The sequence below is a fragment of the Temnothorax nylanderi genome, unplaced genomic scaffold (assembly GCF_030848795.1).
Source record: "Temnothorax nylanderi isolate EJ_2023f unplaced genomic scaffold, tnyl_v1.0 TNYL_tig0051_pilon, whole genome shotgun sequence".
Taxonomy (NCBI): Eukaryota; Metazoa; Arthropoda; class Insecta; order Hymenoptera; family Formicidae; genus Temnothorax; species Temnothorax nylanderi.
This window is the reverse complement of record NW_027249113.1, coordinates 922,201-940,291: the sequence shown is the minus strand read 5'-3', so window position 1 is coordinate 940,291 and position 18,091 is coordinate 922,201. Positions and strand designations below refer to the sequence as shown.

At 39.5% G+C, this 18,091-nt stretch overlaps 3 protein-coding genes across 7 annotated transcripts in view; 2 read left to right on the top strand and 1 right to left on the bottom strand.

Annotated features, from left to right (window-relative positions):
- The first annotated feature begins 56 nt into the window (after positions 1-56).
- Positions 57-3,734, top strand: Leurs-m (Leucyl-tRNA synthetase, mitochondrial). The gene is made up of 8 exons (XM_071706371.1): positions 57-282; positions 510-714; positions 822-1,215; positions 1,291-2,177; positions 2,264-2,617; positions 2,695-2,935; positions 3,020-3,257; positions 3,417-3,734. Exons 1-8 carry the CDS (start codon positions 181-183, stop codon positions 3,621-3,623), a joined length of 2,628 nt encoding a protein of 875 aa, XP_071562472.1. The 5' UTR covers positions 57-180; the 3' UTR covers positions 3,624-3,734.
- On the bottom strand, positions 3,327-6,138 carry LOC139772580 (gamma-glutamylcyclotransferase). 3 transcript variants are annotated; one of them, XM_071706393.1, is made up of 5 exons: positions 6,014-6,138; positions 5,290-5,560; positions 3,964-4,262; positions 3,760-3,864; positions 3,327-3,574 (listed from the first exon to the last, which is right to left on the bottom strand). In XM_071706393.1, the coding sequence occupies exons 2-5, from the start codon at positions 5,392-5,394 to the stop codon at positions 3,553-3,555; spliced, it is 531 nt and encodes a 176-aa protein (XP_071562494.1). In that variant the 5' UTR covers positions 5,395-5,560; positions 6,014-6,138; the 3' UTR covers positions 3,327-3,552. The 3 variants fall into 3 exon arrangements, with proteins under 3 accessions (XP_071562494.1, XP_071562496.1, XP_071562495.1); XM_071706395.1 differs by having other exon boundaries at positions 5,290-5,414; positions 6,014-6,137; XM_071706394.1 differs by lacking the exon at positions 6,014-6,138 and having other exon boundaries at positions 5,290-5,414; positions 5,545-5,901.
- Positions 6,063-18,091, top strand: part of LOC139772563 (ubiquitin carboxyl-terminal hydrolase 48) — a 52,380-nt gene continuing 40,351 nt past the window's right edge. For 2 of the 3 annotated variants that reach the window (XR_011718165.1, XM_071706367.1), the window contains exons 1-11: positions 6,063-6,204; positions 6,900-7,035; positions 7,155-7,358; positions 7,431-7,757; positions 7,937-8,173; positions 8,255-8,505; positions 8,618-9,168; positions 9,252-9,353; positions 9,439-9,842; positions 9,931-10,285; positions 10,379-10,563. Coding sequence is in view for 2 of the 3 variants with exons in the window: in XM_071706367.1 (XP_071562468.1) it covers positions 6,902-7,035; positions 7,155-7,358; positions 7,431-7,757; positions 7,937-8,173; positions 8,255-8,505; positions 8,618-9,168; positions 9,252-9,353; positions 9,439-9,842; positions 9,931-10,285; positions 10,379-10,563 (2,750 nt within the window). In the remaining variant the exon portion in view is untranslated. Of the gene's footprint in view, positions 6,205-6,899; positions 7,036-7,154; positions 7,359-7,430; positions 7,834-7,936; positions 8,174-8,254; positions 8,506-8,617; positions 9,169-9,251; positions 9,354-9,438; positions 9,843-9,930; positions 10,286-10,378; positions 10,564-18,091 lie in introns of those variants that run through there. The other variant, XM_071706368.1, reaches the window with a different exon arrangement.

Sequence of the window (18,091 nt, the reverse complement as noted above, 5' to 3'; positions counted from 1 at the left end):
GTTTTGGAACGGCAAAATAAACAATCGTTCTTAATCCACAAACAGTAATTTATCTGCAGTCGTACAGAAAAATGGCAGCGCACGTGGCGCAAAGGTTATGTGTGCGCCTGGACGCGATACAAGACGTGTGTCTCACGTCTCACTTTTTGTTTACACGGGAAGAATCTGATTTTCACGATAATGCAAGGCTTACCTTGCTCCGTCAGAGTGATGTCGCGATGGAAGATACGAAGATTTTTAAATCACTTCCTTCACCAGTCGTTTTCACTGTCAACGTCGCTGGTATTTTTGTTTAATATTGTTTATTTCATTGATTTTCTGCAGGATATTTAAACGTTAAATATACCTGTTTAGATTGGTTTTATTTTATTCATATATTCGCGAATATAGTAGAAGTTTTTAACGTTATTTTGTAGTCACCTTATAGTAAACTTTATTAGTGAAGTTTCAAACTGTTGTATCTCGCTTTCAAAGTGTCACGTTATTTATTGAAATATTGTCTTTTTCAGACTTCAATATGTTCGCCAGAGATGAAAAAGGCGATAGAGAAATGCTGGAGTGATAAAATTAATCTTCACAAACCCAGTGTTAATAACGCCAAAGATAAATTTTATATTCTTTCTATGTTCCCTTATCCATCGGGTGCCTTGCACATGGGTCATGTGCGAGTTTATACAATAAGCGACGCTGTAGCTCGATTTTATAGACTGAAAGGTAGGCCTCACAAGAAGTTACAATATCTATGATTTCATTTATTTATTTATTTATTAAATCTGGCACGAGATTACCATGAGACATAATGAATCTTATAATAAATTTAGGTAAGAATGTAATTCACCCGATGGGTTGGGACGCCTTTGGATTGCCAGCGGAAAATGCTGCTATTGAGAGAGAAATCGATCCTGCCGTATGGACAAGTGAAAATATAGAGACAATGCGTAACCAATTAAAGATGCTAAATTATTCTTTTGATTGGGATAGAGAATTCGCAACCTGCGACGCGGATTATTACAAGTGGACCCAAGAACTGTTTCTCAAGTTGTACAATAAAGGTTTGGCCTATCAAAAGGAAGCCTACGTTAACTGGGATCCTGTCGATCAGACTGTCCTAGCGGAGGAACAGATAGATGCAAATCAGCGATCTTGGAGGTCCGGTGCGGTCGTGGGAAAAAAATTGTTGAAGCAGTGGTTTATTAGAACAACCGCTTTTGCAAAGTAAGTTCGAAAGTTTCATATATATAAAGTTCTGAAGAATTAATATTTTTAATTAATAAATTAATTATGTCATAGATCATTGTTGGAGGGTTTAGACGATCCAACTTTGAAGGAATGGAAAGATATTATAAAAATGCAAAAACACTGGATAGGTGGTGATTGCAATGGCATTAATATTGATTTTAAATTAGTATCCAAAATTCCAGAGTTCCCAGGGACATTAAACATATGGATCGATATGCCAGAATTTGTGGAGTACGCAAAGTATGTCGCTATATCCCCTCAAAGTATTTTACATCGTAAAGAACACACGTATGAAATAGACGTCGGAATAAAATGTTTAAACGCAAAAATAATAAATCCATTTTCCGGCGAAGAATTGCCGATTTTTATCACTGACAAAGTCGTTTACCCACCGTGGAGAGACATTCGTTTGGGTATACCTTCTGCATCGATGGACGATTTGAAATTCTCGGAGTTAGTTGGAATACCATTTTCCCGGCATTCGATACGTAGCTACGAACAGCAACAGCAAAAGATATCTGAAGTATTCCAAAAAGCTAGAGAATGGGGAATAGGCGGATATCCAGTGAGCTCGAGACTGCAGGATTGGTTAATCTCTAGGCAGAGGTATTGGGGTACACCCATACCTGTTATTCATTGTACAAATTGTGGCGCACAACCTGTACCTCGCGATCAACTTCCCGTGACATTGCCAAAAATGACGCACTCTGGCTCGAATAAAAGATTCTCGATCCACGATATGAAGGATTGGTTGCAGACGAAATGTCCCAAGTGCGGAGGAAAGGCGACTAGGGAAGCCGACACGATGGACACATTTGTAGATAGCAGCTGGTACTTTTTAAGATTTATTGATCCCAAAAATACAAAAGAGATGTTCTCAGTGGAAAAAGTTAAGGAAACTTTTCCCGTGGATCTCTACATAGGTGGAAAAGAACATGGTATAATAGCAACATTTTCTTAATTACTGTATTTCGACATTTATATCTCGAATTAAAATATTCTTTATAAATTTTGCATCTTTTAGCCGTGCTTCATTTATACTTCGCCCGGTTTATGAGTCATTTTCTGCACTCGGAAGGTCTTTTACCATGCAGAGAACCATTTAGACAGCTTCTTGTGCAAGGGGTAGTAATGGGTAAAACGTATCAAGTTATAAGTACTGGCAAATACGTGCCAGAAAATGAGGTGAATATGAAAGGGGATCAATACAAGACGAAGTCTGGAGAACTTGTCTCTATGCGCTGGGAAAAAATGTCAAAATCGAAGCATAATGGAGTTGATCCTCTTAATTTGCTGGATAAATATGGAATAGATACGACAAGATTATTAATACTGGCCGATGTTGCACCAACGTCCACCAGAAATTGGTCAGAAAACAGTAAGTTTCTTAAAAGTCAACTGTTTAAGTGGTGATATTATTGAAAGATAACATAACTTATTCACATAACATTGCAGCTATTACCGGTATAAACAAATGGCAGAACCGTCTTTGGACCCTTGTTAAAAAATTTAAAACTGAACGCGACAAAATATCTCCAGAGGAACTCGAAAGCAAACCTACCGATCCTGAATACGTCAAAGAAGATGCGTACATGTTTGACAGCCGAAATTATTTTCTTAAAAACGTGACATTTAATATAGTAGAATCGCAGCAACTTAGTGTAGCAATATCTCGAATGCAAGGTCTTACAAATAGGTAAATAATTATATTACGTTTGGTAACTCTGATTATAATATTCGAATATACACTGAATATATAAATCTGAATCTGTAATTATAGCTTACGAAAAGTTAGCGTAGAGTGTCTGAGAAAAAGTCGCGAATTCGAACGAGCGTTAGCTGTTCAAATTATAATGCTCGCTCCATTCGCTCCGCATTTTGCTTCCGAATTATGGGCTATTTTTCGTTCTGCGAAGCATCATCTTATGGATAATACAGAAGTTGACTTCAACAAAGATCTGTTCGGACAGAAATGGCCAGATATTGACATGGGTTACAATCTCGTAATGAACGTTTATGTAAGTATATATCCAATGACATGTATTCCAATATCATTAAAATATAAAAATATGAAAAATACAACTGTAAAATTTTATATGTGGGGTTTTTAATACTTTTATATTGCTGTTTTTATTTTTTAAATTTTAATTTGTTATGTTTACACCATACATATCTAGGTAAACAAAAGAGAATTTCTTAAAATGAAGATTCTACGATGTAAGTTGGAAGAAATGACGGCAGATACAGCGTTGGAATACGTGATTCTCGATCCGTATTATCAAAAGTATTCGTACAATAAAAATGTTGTAACGGTCAACTTTCAATCAGGGAAAGGCTGTGATGCATCGTTGTACATAACCATGGAAAAACAGAAAGAAGATTAGATAACAGATAAGCACACATGGCATTTTGTATACATAAGATATTAATAGAAATTATATTATACTTATACAGAATTATTTATTATACAAAGAAAGTTTTATGTTCTAAGAATCTATGATGGTTCAATTTGTTACTTACCTAACGTCATATTCTCCTTTGTATCCATTATGTGGGATAGTTTTCAAGAATTTCATGTAGTCGGTGGGAAGATTATTTTCTTCGGCTCCTCTTAATATCATATTTCTGCACAAAATAATCAAGACAAATTTTTTAGATAAAAGTTGAAGATACAACTAATTATAATCATGTTCAAATTATTGTTATTTCTTTTATATTACGTACAGATATAATGGCGAGGGCCTCCTATCCATTGGATAATTTTCTGGCTTTATATATTCCTTTGGATTATTACACTGCTGGTACACTCTACAGGTTAAAGTTGTACCATCAGGAGTTTCAACATTCACTGCCATCGGATGATATATATCATCCTGAACACCTTCTTGATTGTCTAGCGTAGCTAAATTGCATTTATTCAATTCCCAGACTACACCCCACACGACTGAATTTTCTGTTTCTACAATTGTTGCGGATGCTCCTTGCCATCGTTTAGAATATCGATGAAAATCCAATCTGAAATTCTATAATAAAAATATATAATGTACAAATATAAAAAATATATATGTTATACAGGGTGTGGGCAAAATCGTAGTACAAACGAGAAAAAGGTAATTTCTCGTCCCAAAGTAAGTCGAAATTGTAAAATAATTCTTTTCTGAGAGCTAAGCAAGATAAATACAACTGATAGGAAACCATTGCCGATGTCTACAAACAGAAATTGCAGTTTATAGTAAAATCCGTTAATCGAAAAAAAAAAGAGAAATCACCTTGTTCTCATTTGTACATACTACGATTTCGCATCCACCCTGTAAATAAATATAATAACTGTACAAATAATTAATATTACATTTAGGATTTTCTAGTTTACATTTGCAAATCCAAAAATACATTTTGCATTACTGTTAAATATCTGTATATATAGTTTTAAGATTCTTACATATTTTATGAATGTATATATTCAAAAATCTTCCTAGAACTTTGAAAATGAGGCATAATCTTATCTTTGTTCTTTGTATTCTTACTTTATCTTCAAGGTTTAGTATTATACATGGAATATATGCGTTTGTCTCGTCCTATTACCATTTTTAAAGCATTATAATTATATTATTGAGTAAAAATTATATTATTTAAAAAATACTTCTCCATATATCTGTATCTTATCAGTAAAGACTCATATCTCTATTATTATTAGAAATTTAAAGAAAACTGCAAAATTTAAAGCTTATTTATCTCTATGAAAATTTTTTATAAAACTTTTTCTAAACAATTATATCTTAGGTACTAGTAACAATAGACATAAGATCCTTTACCATTATACAATTTAACTCTTGGTATATTAAAAAAAGAACTACAAATTTGACAAAAACTGGAGGTACGATTCTTTACCTTTAAAGTACAGATATGTGACTGACATATACATATCCATATATGTACATACATAAAGTTTGCAATAATCCACATCGAATCAACCAATATTTTATCAATCGACATACAAACTTTGATAACTAAAAAAAATCACGTATATATTTATTTTCTCTTCCCAATTACCTTTATGTAACCGATGTTTTTCATTACTGCAGTCGGATTAGATAGACGTATCCTCTTGGTGAACAAATTGCTCCCGTAAGCGAAATACAGAAACGTGTTGGACATTTTTCAAATCGTCCCGCAAACTTTTTTTCACAAAATAGCAGAGTTTAAATACATGAACAGCAAAGCGTTTCGTTACTTCAACCGGCACTACTGCGGTTGTTTAAAACGAGACGCGTGACTCGTGAGCATATTATACATATATACACGTACATAATACCGTGTGTATCTACGAAAGATAAGGTATTAAGGTATCTCGTATGTAAACTGACAGGTTGTTAACAATAATCCCGCGGGGAGGAGGGAGCGTTCCGAGCGCGAGGCGCGCTCCCCGCTTCCCGCGAGCGCCGTTTCGGTCTCTGCACTCTCTGCAGTCTCCGCCGGTGGCACCGACTATTATCTATCCAACTCCGGTTTGACAACTCCGCGGTTATTCCCGTTCGAAGGATACCCCGGCCGCGTCGGTAAATCCCGGCCGATTGATTTGACGCGCGCTCCGAGCCGACCGACCGACCGTACGACCGCATCCGACGACTGGAGCGTTCGGTGTTCGGTCGTTTCTCTTTTTTCCACTCTCTGACTCTCTCTCTCTCTCTCTCTCTCTCTCTCTCTCTCTCTCTCTCTCTCTCTCTCTCTCTCTCTCTCTCTCTCTCTCTCTCTCTCTCTTTTCCCAATCGCGCACCACCGTGGCGATCATCGCTGACACCCGCGCGGCTGCACTCGGCGCACTTCGCGGAGAGGCACTCTCGAGATACTCGACGGCGTGACGGGACGGGGCCCCGCCGCGCGGCACACGGGACGTTTCGCGGGACAATGCCGCGGGAGTAGCGCGGCGGTGTTTCTCCATAACCTAGAGTCGTAAATCGTGCGGAGGTAAGGCAGCCCCCCCTCCCCCGCCCCCCCGCTCCCCCCTCGATGCCACACACGCCAGAGGCACGTTTACGCGGACGCCGCGTCGCCGTACCCCCGGTTTGTCGCGTGTGCCCCCCCCCCCCCGCGTCTGGTCTTCCCTCGGGCGCTCCGATAACGCCCGCGTTCCCCGGAGCTGTCGATCGCCCCCCCCCCCCCCCCTGACAAGTCTCTTTGTCCCTTTACACTGCCTCCCCCGAATGACAAGTTCTTTCTTTTTTTTTTTATTATGGCGCGAAAAAAACACGGAGTTCCTAAGGGACGAGCACGTGTGTTCCCCCCCGATCTTCAATTCTTTTTCGACCGTTAGAACGAACGTTTCGAGGGAAGCACGGACTGCGTGATAACGTGATAAAACATGATAATTTGAGAATATAAATAATATCTTAATTTATTTAATTTATTCAGTCGTGGGTGGATATTATTAGACCTGGACTAGATTTCTAGAACTTGACTATATCCATCTTGTGTGAAATTGTACAATTTTGTATAAAAGTAATTTGTTTTAACGCGTTTGTTGAATTCATTGCTGACGAAAGGATGAATTATTTTATGATTTTCTTGATGTACATTGATCGTCATGTTGTCATTGTACTGCGCATACAGATCGTACGACTGTATGTTTAGCTTTTTCGTTGAATAACGTTTTTATGTCACAGATATGCCGCCGACGAAGAAGGGGGACCTGGATAAGTTAGCATGGGCATGGGTAGAATCCGTCGGTCCAGACGAGATTGAGAAAACACATTTAGAATCTGCATATAGGATTGGATTAAAGAGCTGCAAGAACTGCAAGTAGGTTGGAAATTATATTCCACAGGACGAAAGAGAATTTGTGTGAATGTATTATAATACTGTATAACGTTTACCGTAAATATATATTTTAATTAAGACGCGTCATCTTGCTGTTTCAGACGTAATTGCACCTATAATCCCCAATGTCTGACAGGTTTAGGGGAAGATAAGTTTATGAAGTCCCAGCCGGCCGAGGTGGTGTCGTTAGAAAGTTCCTTATCCGAGTTACGCGATCCGACACAGTATGTTGGCTTAAAGAATCTAGGTGCTACTTGCTACGTCAATAGCTTAATCCAAATGTGGTTTCACAATGAAGACATGAGGTATGTATTGATTAAAACTTGAATCTTTCGCGTACGCGTCGCGTGTTATCTTGATAAATGTAATGCCAACAGGCGAATAATATACAAATGGGATATTACGGAAGATCCGGAGGAGAAGGAGGCGTTGTACCAGTCTAAGAAAGCGGGACTACCCTACCATCCGGTAACCGCGGTCGGCCAATTGCAGTACATTTTCGCAATGATGCACTTCGGCAATCGGAGCCTCCTCGACCCAATCAATCTCGCTATCGCGTTATCCCTGGATACCAGAACGCAACAAGACGCTCAGGAATTCTCCAAGCTGCTATTGTGCCATATCGAAGGAAAGCTCCAGCAAAACTCAGAGCTGAAGCAGATGCTGCAGAAGCTGACTCAGGGAAAATACAGCTATATCAATCGGTGGGTTTTCTGAAGTGGAACAATGAGAATTTTCCTAAGCGATGATGGTGCTGATGATCTTGACGATGATAACATGGTAGGACACGTTGCTCGCTACGATGACTGGCGCGACCAACTGATCCGACGGAGAGAGAGATGACTTTTTAGTGGATAATTAGAATTTTGTGTTTGTGACGCAGTTGCTCCACGTGCAGCACCGAGTATCCGACGTCCACCACATTCTACGAGTTGGATCTGCAGCTGGCGGCGACTCTGAAAGAGGCGATCGACACTTATTTGTCAGAGGAACAGTTGACGGGGGCGAACCAATACCACTGTGTTACTTGTAACGATAAGAAGGACGCCAGGCGATTCATACGACTGGAGTCCCTCCCGGAGACTTTGAATATTCAGTTAATGCGCTTTGTATTCCACAGGTGAGTCTTGGGCTTTTATGAATTTTACGATAAACTGCAAGCTTGATCTGTCCGAAATAATGGCGCAGTTATTTACAACAGAGATTCCGGGCAGAAGAAAAAATTGAATTCGTATATTCAGTTTCCCGAAGACCTCGATATGTCGGAATATGTTAGGTGTCAGCCTCAAACTCATCTGTACAGTCTGGTCGCTGTATTGAGCCACAAAGGTCCATCTGCACATTCTGGGCATTATATCGCGAATATATGTAATTCAAGCGGGGAGTGGTATCAATTTAGCGACGATAAAGTTGAAAAAATGCAGAATAAACGAATCGAGGATGGTGTAAATGGTAATTAATTTTTCATCACTCTGTATTTAATAGAAAAAAAATGAAGGAAATGTGTGGCTTCTCACATGCGAGAAGACAGAAAGTCAGTTTTTTTCTTTATTTTTGTATATAGATAAATCAATGAAACGTGGACGTGTTCCAAAAGGATTCCTGTCATCCAACACGGCTTATATGTTGGTTTATAAAAAGTTAACTGCAGATTGGCGAACAAATGGTACGAAGAAAGTGAAATTGAAGAAATTTGATACAGAGGTGAATGTTCCCAGTGATACCGTTTCTTCCGAGAAGCTTATAGTTGAAGAAAAATCGGATGAAACTTCGGATGAAACGAAACAGAAACATGATACTGAAGACGCACCATCAATTCAAGAAGAAAATCCTGAAACGATACCAAAATCGGATTCGGAGAATATAATAGAAACAGATGAAGCTGCGATATCCAAAAAGACTGATATACCTACCACGGATAAGAGTGAAACTGAAAAGACTGTCGCTAGCACAAATGGATGTAAAGACACAAACGATTCTACCTTGGAACAATTACAGAATAAAGTTCACTGTCTGAAACAGCCAGTGGTGAAAGTTGTTAAACTTGATTACAAACGACTGAATGGCGATGCGCACAGAGCTATGAGTTGCGGAGAACGTGATTTTTACGAAGAGGTAAGTTTTTTAGATATAAATTCTTTTTAGATATTACCTAGATTTTGTTTAACATTTGATTAAACGTATTTTTCTCTCTACAGATGGAATTTGAGAATTGGCAAGTAAGTAGCACGATGCGTGAACTTGTCAGACAAGAGAATGTTAAACATGAATTGAGCTTGTTAGCCGCACAACAAGAAAAAGTAAGCAAATATCGATTGTATTACGTAGAAACAATTCTAGAATTATTATATATTTTTTATGCTACATTACTTCCTCTTTTTTCAGCAAAAAGAAATTGAGGATCAGAATTCCAAACGACAGCTCATAATAGATGTATATAATATAATTCAGTCAACAGTATCTTGGGATAATTATTATTGGATACCAACCGATTGGCTGTCGAAATGGTTGAACGGACATTCCTCTTCAGTCGACGTTCGTCCGATCGACAATTCCAATTTAATGTGCTCGCACTATCGACTCGATCCACTGAAAGTTAGCCGTACGAAATGCGTGCCGGAAGCAGCAGCCCAAATGCTTTACGACAAATATCAAGGAGGTCCACGATTAGATCAGACATTTTTGTGCGAAATTTGCGTGAAACGACGTTGCAAATTACTGCGTTTCAAGCTAGCGCTCGAACGAGATCACAAAGAAGTCGGGGAGTTAATTCGCACGTTTAAAGAATCGTAAGCTTCTCGTAATTTTTACGTTTGCTATAATAAAAAAAATAGCATCAATGATAATAACCGTGTGACGATATTTCTGTCGTTTTAGTGCCGAGACGAGCTATATAATCGGTACCGATTCACTGCGATCGTGGCGAAGATTAGCTATGGAAACGTTCCAAGAGGATGTAGAACAAAAGGTAGACGATTGTCAGGATACTCTGCAGGAGGAGAGCAAGAGTATGGACAAAGACGGCAGCGATGGCCCGAAGGAAGTCGAGGAGAACAAGGAGAATGAGGCTATTATAAACTTCAATGAAGACTTGCTGTGCGAACACAAGTCTCTCAAAACGGCAGACTCCAGTAGAAAAGTGATACCTCAAGAGGCATGGACGATTCTCAAAAAATATTTTCCAGACTCGAAGGAATATCCCGTTGGGTCGCCATCCTGTTCAATCTGCGAGGTAGATAAATCTCTCTTTCTCATATGTGCGAATAAGTTATTGAAATACTTTTTTAGTATCTTTCAATTACATCTGTGTATTGTTGATTCTCAGGAGAGGATGGAAAATGCTCAAAGAGCGAAGAAAGACGACAAGATAAAGGCGAAGCAGCAGAAAGACGAGCTCACCGACTTGTACTACGGAAAGAATAGGAATGAAATCTCCAAGTGCGACGATCCCGAGAAATCCTTCTACATCGTTGAGAAGAGCTTCCTGGACGGCTGGCGTTCCTTCATTCGGTGAGCTTAAATTTTACGTTATTCATGTCAAATCGGTGGCATCGACGAAAAGCATTATAATTGCATATTTGAATGAATGTGCATCGTAATAATCTCTCCATTTAGACAATATATTATTTTGTAAAAATTAAGTTTCACGTTTATGAATTAATTTTAATATAATTCCGGATTTTGACAATTTTATTTTCGAAAAAAGAAATTAATACACAAAGTAAATCTCCCGAGATAAGTTACCATTTTATGGTTACAATATATGCTGTCGATATCTTACATTTGCAGACGTTACATTATAATCTTGGCTGTTGGTAACTAACTGCGAGTGTTTTTTCTACGTTCGTACGTAGCAATTACGATGACGCTAGTTGTCTTGAAAATTGCGTGCGTCGACACAATTTTTCAATCGCTCGCCACTATAATATTTTTTCGACATATTTTTTCTAATATCAGTAAATAATATACGAGAAGATATTTAATAAAATAGTTATTTAATAAAATGGGATGCCTGAGAGAAAGCATGTGTCGTAAATAGAAATTGCCATTGAGATAAAATCGTATCGAGTAAAAATATTTCATCAAATTGTAATTTAACTTGTCTATATAATTATCTACTTATGCTTCTTCTCAAATATTCGGATGCAAAGATAGTACCAAATTTGTGCCAGGTAAAATTAACGAAGAGATGGAGTATTTTTTAATCTTAGATTTTCTAAAATTCTAAGATGAATTTAGTATTTTTCAATTTTAACATGTTGATGCGTTTGGAGAATATCTAATGTTTTATTGAGTTACAATTTAAACTGCCCTGTACAATTATTTGCTCGCGTTCTTTCTCAAACGTTCTACATTCGAACGCGAATTTTTGTCTCGACTTTCCTCCTATGATCGCGAAATTTTTGCGAGAAACGCAGTGACGAGCGCGAGATCGAGCGCTCGTCGACCGTGGTCGAAACCGGTTGTCGTAAACGTTGGAAAGGGAGGGTGAACGGGAAGGGTAGATATATCCGGGATGTATTAACGAGCTTTTCCTAATTATGAGAAAAAACTGAACCGCGCGATTAAGCTGGGCGGCGGTGGCGGGCTCCTTTCTCTCTCTCTCTCTCTCTCTTTCTCTTTCGCTCTCTCGTCCCTCGCTCGTGTGGCTGCGGGGGAGGGCCAGCATGGGAGAAAACTAATTGAAACCGCTTAACGACCCGCCGGCAAATGATACATCGACCCCGACGAAGGGCCACCGGTGTCTTAATATCGTTTCGCCTTCTTCCACGGTCAAGACCGTAAATGCAATTTGGACTCTCGCTCGATCTTCTTCGAGTTTCTACCTTTCTGATATCCGTCTCTTCCTAATCTACACTTCACTTGGGGAAAACGTCCCACGCACCTCTCAAGTACGCTCCCACCGGGAATGAATCTGAGCTATTTTCGTTCTTATTCTGTCCGTTGATCAAAAATATCTGCGAATTTAAAATATCAAACCGCTAAATACTCCAGATGGATGCACGATGCTTTACAGACCACACAATTTATTATTAATTAAATATCTGAACGCAAAGAAGTTAAAAAAGTAATGCCCAGAAAATCCCCTTTTTGAGCAGAAATAGAAAAATATTAAAAAAATATCATCAGGTTAAAGGTAATTTTTTACTGATTACAAATATGTATACTTTTATAACGTTGTTATGATCCGTTTTGGATCAATAAAATAATAAATGTTAATTATTTCAGAATTAAGATTTATTGAAGTCAATTTCGAACTTTGGCTGCGCCCAACGTAGTATTCGAAAATCGAATTCGATTTAGCGCTGCACACACTCTCTCTCGCATTGCAGTGCAACGTTCTTTTTTAGGCCAAAAAGTTTCTATTTCTATATTTCTCGAACAATTCTGCGATTTTTTATATAATCAAATTCCAATTTTTGGTTGCAACTGCATTAACCTTTGTAACAGATATTGCGTCTTATCATTTTCTGCAACAATTCTTCCTTCAGCTTATCATCAGCAACAGCAGCAATCACTATTGACAAATTATAATAGGCGACTGGAATGTAACTGGAACTTTAATCTACAATATTTTGAAAACTTGATGTCGTAATGTAATAGTTTATTTGCAAATAATGATCTACTTTAAAAATTTTACCTTTCCAATGGTATCTTGTTCAGTTCAAAATTTTTTTCTCAAAAAGGCGATTTTTAAGTACCATTTTGGACATCACTCTGTCTTCCGGTTATAACCAGATGTCAGATTTTTTTGCTGTGGCTCTTCGTCTTTTTTTTTTATCGCGAAACGAGAATTAGAGGAACATTCTCGCTTTTATCGGACGCGTCCTTTTTCAAACAAAAGAGATTTTTTTCTCTAAATATTTTAGAGGAGTATTAGTAGATTTTGCGGCGCGACTCTGCCCGAATATGATCTCGTAAATACGGGATCCTTCCGACAGTGAAAAAAAGTCTTTTAACATCCAGAACAGGTATTATCCGTGTGCCCTCCCTTATTATACATTCTCTCGCGCGGCGCGACACGTTGGGCTGGACACTTCGGATTGACAGATTCAAATTCGCCGGGGCTTAAATCTCGTGGATTCAACGGTGTGCAAGCTAAACCGGGATCAACCCTTCTCGCGGATTACACGTTTGTCGTGTCACGCGCGATTTCGGTATACACGGTATACGCGAAGGGGTATGAAAACCACGAAATAAGTGGTCGGGTTCCCGTATTAAACAAGCAGTTACACGAGTAAGAAGGAGGATATATACTGTAACGTTCTTCTCTCTTCGTGCGATGTAGATGAATACAGATTAATTACGTTTCTACGTGATAAATTTTCAACAGTGTCTTGGAAAATAATTCAATCTGGCGTTCATGGAATTAAAAAGTCCGTTCTATCCAATTTTGATTTGGAGAGACTGCACGTACAGAAAAACTTAAAATTCGCTACTTCGTCCCCATTCCTTGAGATTTGCGAGTGTCCATGATCCATTATCGAGAATTTGCTATTAACCGAGGGAGAGAAAATGTGAAAAATATTTTTCCGGACCGCTGGCATTGTCTTCGACCGACTCCTTTGTGACGTCGGTGATTAATTTTTCAGCAGGTCGGGCATGCCGCCCCTTTTTTGCGCCACCACTGCCAGTATAATCGTTCTTTGTATTTTTCGAACAAAACTCCATAGTTCGTTGCTTCCATTACACATAGTTATATTATATAGTGCATAGTATACTTTTTGCAATACCTGAAATATAAAATTACTCATCATATACATATATATCTTGTTTTCTATATTTATACTAGGTATTCTAGAGTTACATGCACATGAAAGCATGCATTTTTATTTCTTTCATCGCGCATTATCAGTTTGAGTAATTTCAAATAATCGTTTTGTTTATTTAAGAGCATAGAGAAGCAATTTTTCGACAAGTAGGTAATCTTTCGCTCAAAGATATAAAAATTAACATTATTAGTATCTAACTAAGTTTATATAATTTTATTTTGAAAGTTTACTCGAATTGTACCATGACTACCATATGTACGACGTGTAAATCGATTGTTTTCTTACTTTTAATCGATTTCTGTCTACTTTCGGAAGGCATAGACATTATCTCATTTCATCTCTCACGATAAGCAATCGTTTGCCTCCTCTACTACCCCTTTTATCGATAATTAGGTAAGACTCGCTAATCGGGCGCGTTGGAAACTTCCGCGTCCTTAGGAGAACAAATGGTGGCGAGAATTGCAATCCGTTTAACTAGCTTCAAACAAAGTCCCCCGCCAATCCGTCAACGTCGCTCGGATGGATCTTCGAAAGGATTAGGATTTGCATAAACGATCATTCAACTTCCACTTGACGCCACTCATTCTTTCTTTTGGCGCGTGGATATTCCCCGCGACATTGGCGATTTAAAAACCTACACTTCGTAAATGAGCCGTGAGATTGGAACTGTTGATTATAATATTATTAATTTTTCATTCGAGAAATGCACTTTCTATACTCTCTTCGATATATCGGGCATAAAGATATAATTAATTACGAAACAATAAATAGACACAGTAGTATAGCGAGATATTTAATTCTACATCCACGAAGTTTATATTATATAAAGCCTGCTATGAATTTGCTGCATTTTTAATGACATAATACAACCATTTTAAATTCAAATTATGGTTTGAGTATTAAAATCATTCATTTTTCAAATGTATCAGATATTTATGATAAGTTATTCTATATATATGTATAATTTTATTCGTGAAAGATCGATTAATTTTCCGTTCTTCTGACAAGACGCACGAGTACGATGCTTATTGCACCTGAATGCAAGCTTTCTCGTGATGTCGGCGCCCATCGGGCCGCCACGCGTCCCCAACCTGACTTTCGCACTTCGGTAAATAATTATTAATGATCATGCTCGGGGAAAATGTGACCGCGATCTTGTTGACACCGCATTGTAACACCGCGGACAATAGTGCCGTCGTCGTCGATGGGTCTCGAAAGCGTGCGCCGCGAGGCTGACGCAGAAAGGAGGAGGTGGAGGTGGAGGAGAAAGGTGGTCGGGGAAGGGCAGAGGCCATAATTAATAACTGGGAATTGATTAAGGTGCCAGATAAGTCCATGGAGCCGGTAGCTTGTGTCTCTCGTCTCTCCTCGTCCTTCTCGCGCTCCCTACTTCGGCTTGTCTCTCGCGCGACGCGCGCGTTACGATATGATTAATAATTTCAAGATAACGCCGTCGTCCCCGCAGAGTCCCTAACATCGCCGTCGTCCCTCCGCGAAGGACCGATTTGCGGCCCCACTTACGGTCTCATAAATGACTAATTATTCTCGCCGTCCTTCGTCCAGCTCGCCATCGGTGGCCATTTACGCCGGCTAGGCTGTCTGGCGCTCGAACGCAAATCTTCCGCGCGCACAAATCCACTCAAAGACTCAATTTTCTCCCCGAGAAGAGTACGCGACGTGTTTTTTGTTTTTTGTTATTTTTTTGCGCTCTCGTTCATCGGTCGACGACAATCGGCTGATTCGCTCTCACGGAAAAGCACGCGTCGCGTTTGCCGTTATTTCGATAACTCGACGCGGCCCGACGCATGGGTTTCCCTTTCCTCTCCAGCGAGGGGTGAAATGCCGAAGAAATTCCGACTATTTTGCGTACATTTGGCAGGAGGGTGCCGCTGCTTCTCCGAGGCGAACGCAGCGGAAAGAGAGGAGCGCAGCGCACGACGGGCAGGGGGGATGGACGGGTGTTCGCGGAAGGAAAACTATAAATCATTCGACGAAACGAGCCACGTTAGAAAAAGAGGGGTGAGTCTTGGTATTGGAGTAAGGGTGGCTCGTAGTCGTCGTGCATCGACTCGCGAAATCCAACTACCCTTAAATAAATTGATTCATTGCGAGAGACCTCCGCGCGCCGCGTTACCACCATAAACTCGAGCCTGTCCTGAGCCTTTCTTCCCTCCCTCGTCCTTTTGATATTTCGCTAATTTTCGAGAAATGAAGTCCACCGTCGTCGCGGTAGGACTCTTGGAAATTGATCCTGGTTGGGAAATTGCGCGATCGCCACATTACGTTCGATTTCTTCGACGAGTCTTCCAACATATGTTGAAATCGGCGTGTCGCGCGCCGAATATTCTCTGCTTATATTTATGCAAATTTTTTCACACGACACGGATGTAACGGTAAATGATGTTTTAATCGATCTGTATTATTTTCGTCGATAATTGGATTCGTACATTCGCAAACGCCACGCTCGGCGCATGGAAGGAATTCTTTCGGAATCAGGATGTGTCCTCCCTCTCTCTTTCTCCACCTCTATTCCTCATTCTCCCGGGGGTGGCCAGTGTCTCGGGGGCGGTCATATATCATCCACCCTTGGGGGTGGCCGCGGGGGTAGAAGCAAAAAATCTTACCGAGCAAAAACTATCATCAGTGCTCGGTAAAGCGAGCTGAACGTTTCGCCCGCCTCTCTCTCTTTCTCGTTTCCTTTCCCTTTCCCTTCCTTCTTCTTTCCTCGTCATATTCTCTTCATCTAAGGTCTGCGTGTCGCTATTCTACGTACGTTTCCTCCGCAGTTTTCTATACAAATATGGTTAACAGTAGGTTCATACAGAAATTTTATGCAACTTGATGCACTTTCGTGTTTCTAAGTTACGCTTTTATTGGTACGGAATCTCATGGTATTTGTCTAAAGTTTGAGATGTATATTCTATGACTCGGTATCACTAGTTTGAAAAATTTATCAACAATAGGAAGTAAAACAATGTTGTTATCCTTTCTGTTGAAAATCGCAGATCACAAGGATGTTAAAAGCTCAAAGTGTCTTTTAATCACTACAACATTATTGAAATATAGGATTATTTTATACAAACCGTTGCTGTCTTGAACCTTTGGCAGAGTAATTGCTTTGAATATCTTTTATAATTACTTCTAACTACAAGAACTGTTTTAACGACGTTCCATACATTTTCTATTCATAATTTTGTCGCTTTTCTTTTTCTTCATTAGCGTCTCGACGGCCTCATCTGCATGTTGCCTCGCGTATCTTTAATTATCGACTGCCTACCTGCTACACAGACTCCGAATCGTCAATTTTTAGAACGATCGTGACTTTATTCGGGAAGGGAAGAGGGGAATATCAGGGAGCACGTTCATACTGCCGATTGTGCTCTCTCCGCAACGGTGCCAATGTAAATAGACGGGAGCGACCAAGCATGGCGGGTGGCTGCGTTTTTCGTGGTGTATCGCGGTAGCCCAGTGGTCACGCCTGGCTAGCAACCTACGCGTGTTGTTCTCCGATCGGGAACGCTTGATCGGTATTGAGAGATCCGGCAAAAAAACGAGCTTAGCCGCCTTGCAACCAAGCAGCAGTGCCCCGCGCAAGTGTAATGTGTTCAGGAAACGGCCAGCGGACGCGCGTTATAGCGTATTGTAACGTATCGTAAAGCAGACGCATTACGTTATAACTGGCCTACACAGTAAAAAATTTTGTGTCAATGGAAGTCCACTCTCAATTTTGTGTTAAAATAACTCATTTATCGTGTTATTTTTGACATTTAGAAATGTTATATCGACATTTATAACATTTCTAAATGTCAAAAATAACACGATAAATGAGTTATTTTAACACAAAATTGAGAGTGGACTTCCATTGACACAAAATTTTTTACTGTGTATAGAGTTATCAACGACGGGTTTCCTTCGCTGTTGACTTCGCCTTATCGTCGGACTTCCTACCCGGACTTTGTTAGAGAAAATTCACGTTTGTAGGAACGACGTAGGAATTGAATTGCAAAAATTTCTTTTATACTCTCCTACCTATTATAATTCATCTGCTTATCTTCGTGAAACAAGTTAAGCACGATGCACTCCGCACGATCGATAGATTCCTACTTCTGATTGTTGCGAATTAAGCTCGAGTCTTTGTTCAGTTATCTTTCGCTCTAACATTCCACAATCCTTAAAATCGTCGAATCTTCACCCCTCAGTCGGTTAAAGCGATGAATTATTATTATTTACAGCTACTTCAGCGATAGCGATTTTTGATGATCGAT

Bases quoted from the DNA above. Each gene is read 5' to 3' on its own strand.
- Leurs-m (XM_071706371.1), top strand. From the start codon at position 181: ATGCAAGGCTTACCTTGCTCCGTCAGAGTGATGTCGCGATGGAAGATA. The intron at 1,216-1,290 runs GTAAGTTCGAAA...ATTATGTCATAG, and splicing joins AGAACAACCGCTTTTGCAAA to ATCATTGTTGGAGGGTTTAG. The intron at 2,618-2,694 runs GTAAGTTTCTTA...ATAACATTGCAG, and splicing joins CAGAAATTGGTCAGAAAACA to CTATTACCGGTATAAACAAA.
- LOC139772580 (XM_071706393.1), bottom strand. From the start codon at position 5,394: ATGTCCAACACGTTTCTGTATTTCGCTTACGGGAGCAATTTGTTCACC. The intron at 4,263-5,289 runs GTAATTGGGAAG...TTTTTATTATAG, and splicing joins AAAACATCGGTTACATAAAG to AATTTCAGATTGGATTTTCA. The intron at 3,575-3,759 runs GTAAGTAACAAA...GATGCATCACAG, and splicing joins AAAGGAGAATATGACGTTAG to CCTTTCCCTGATTGAAAGTT.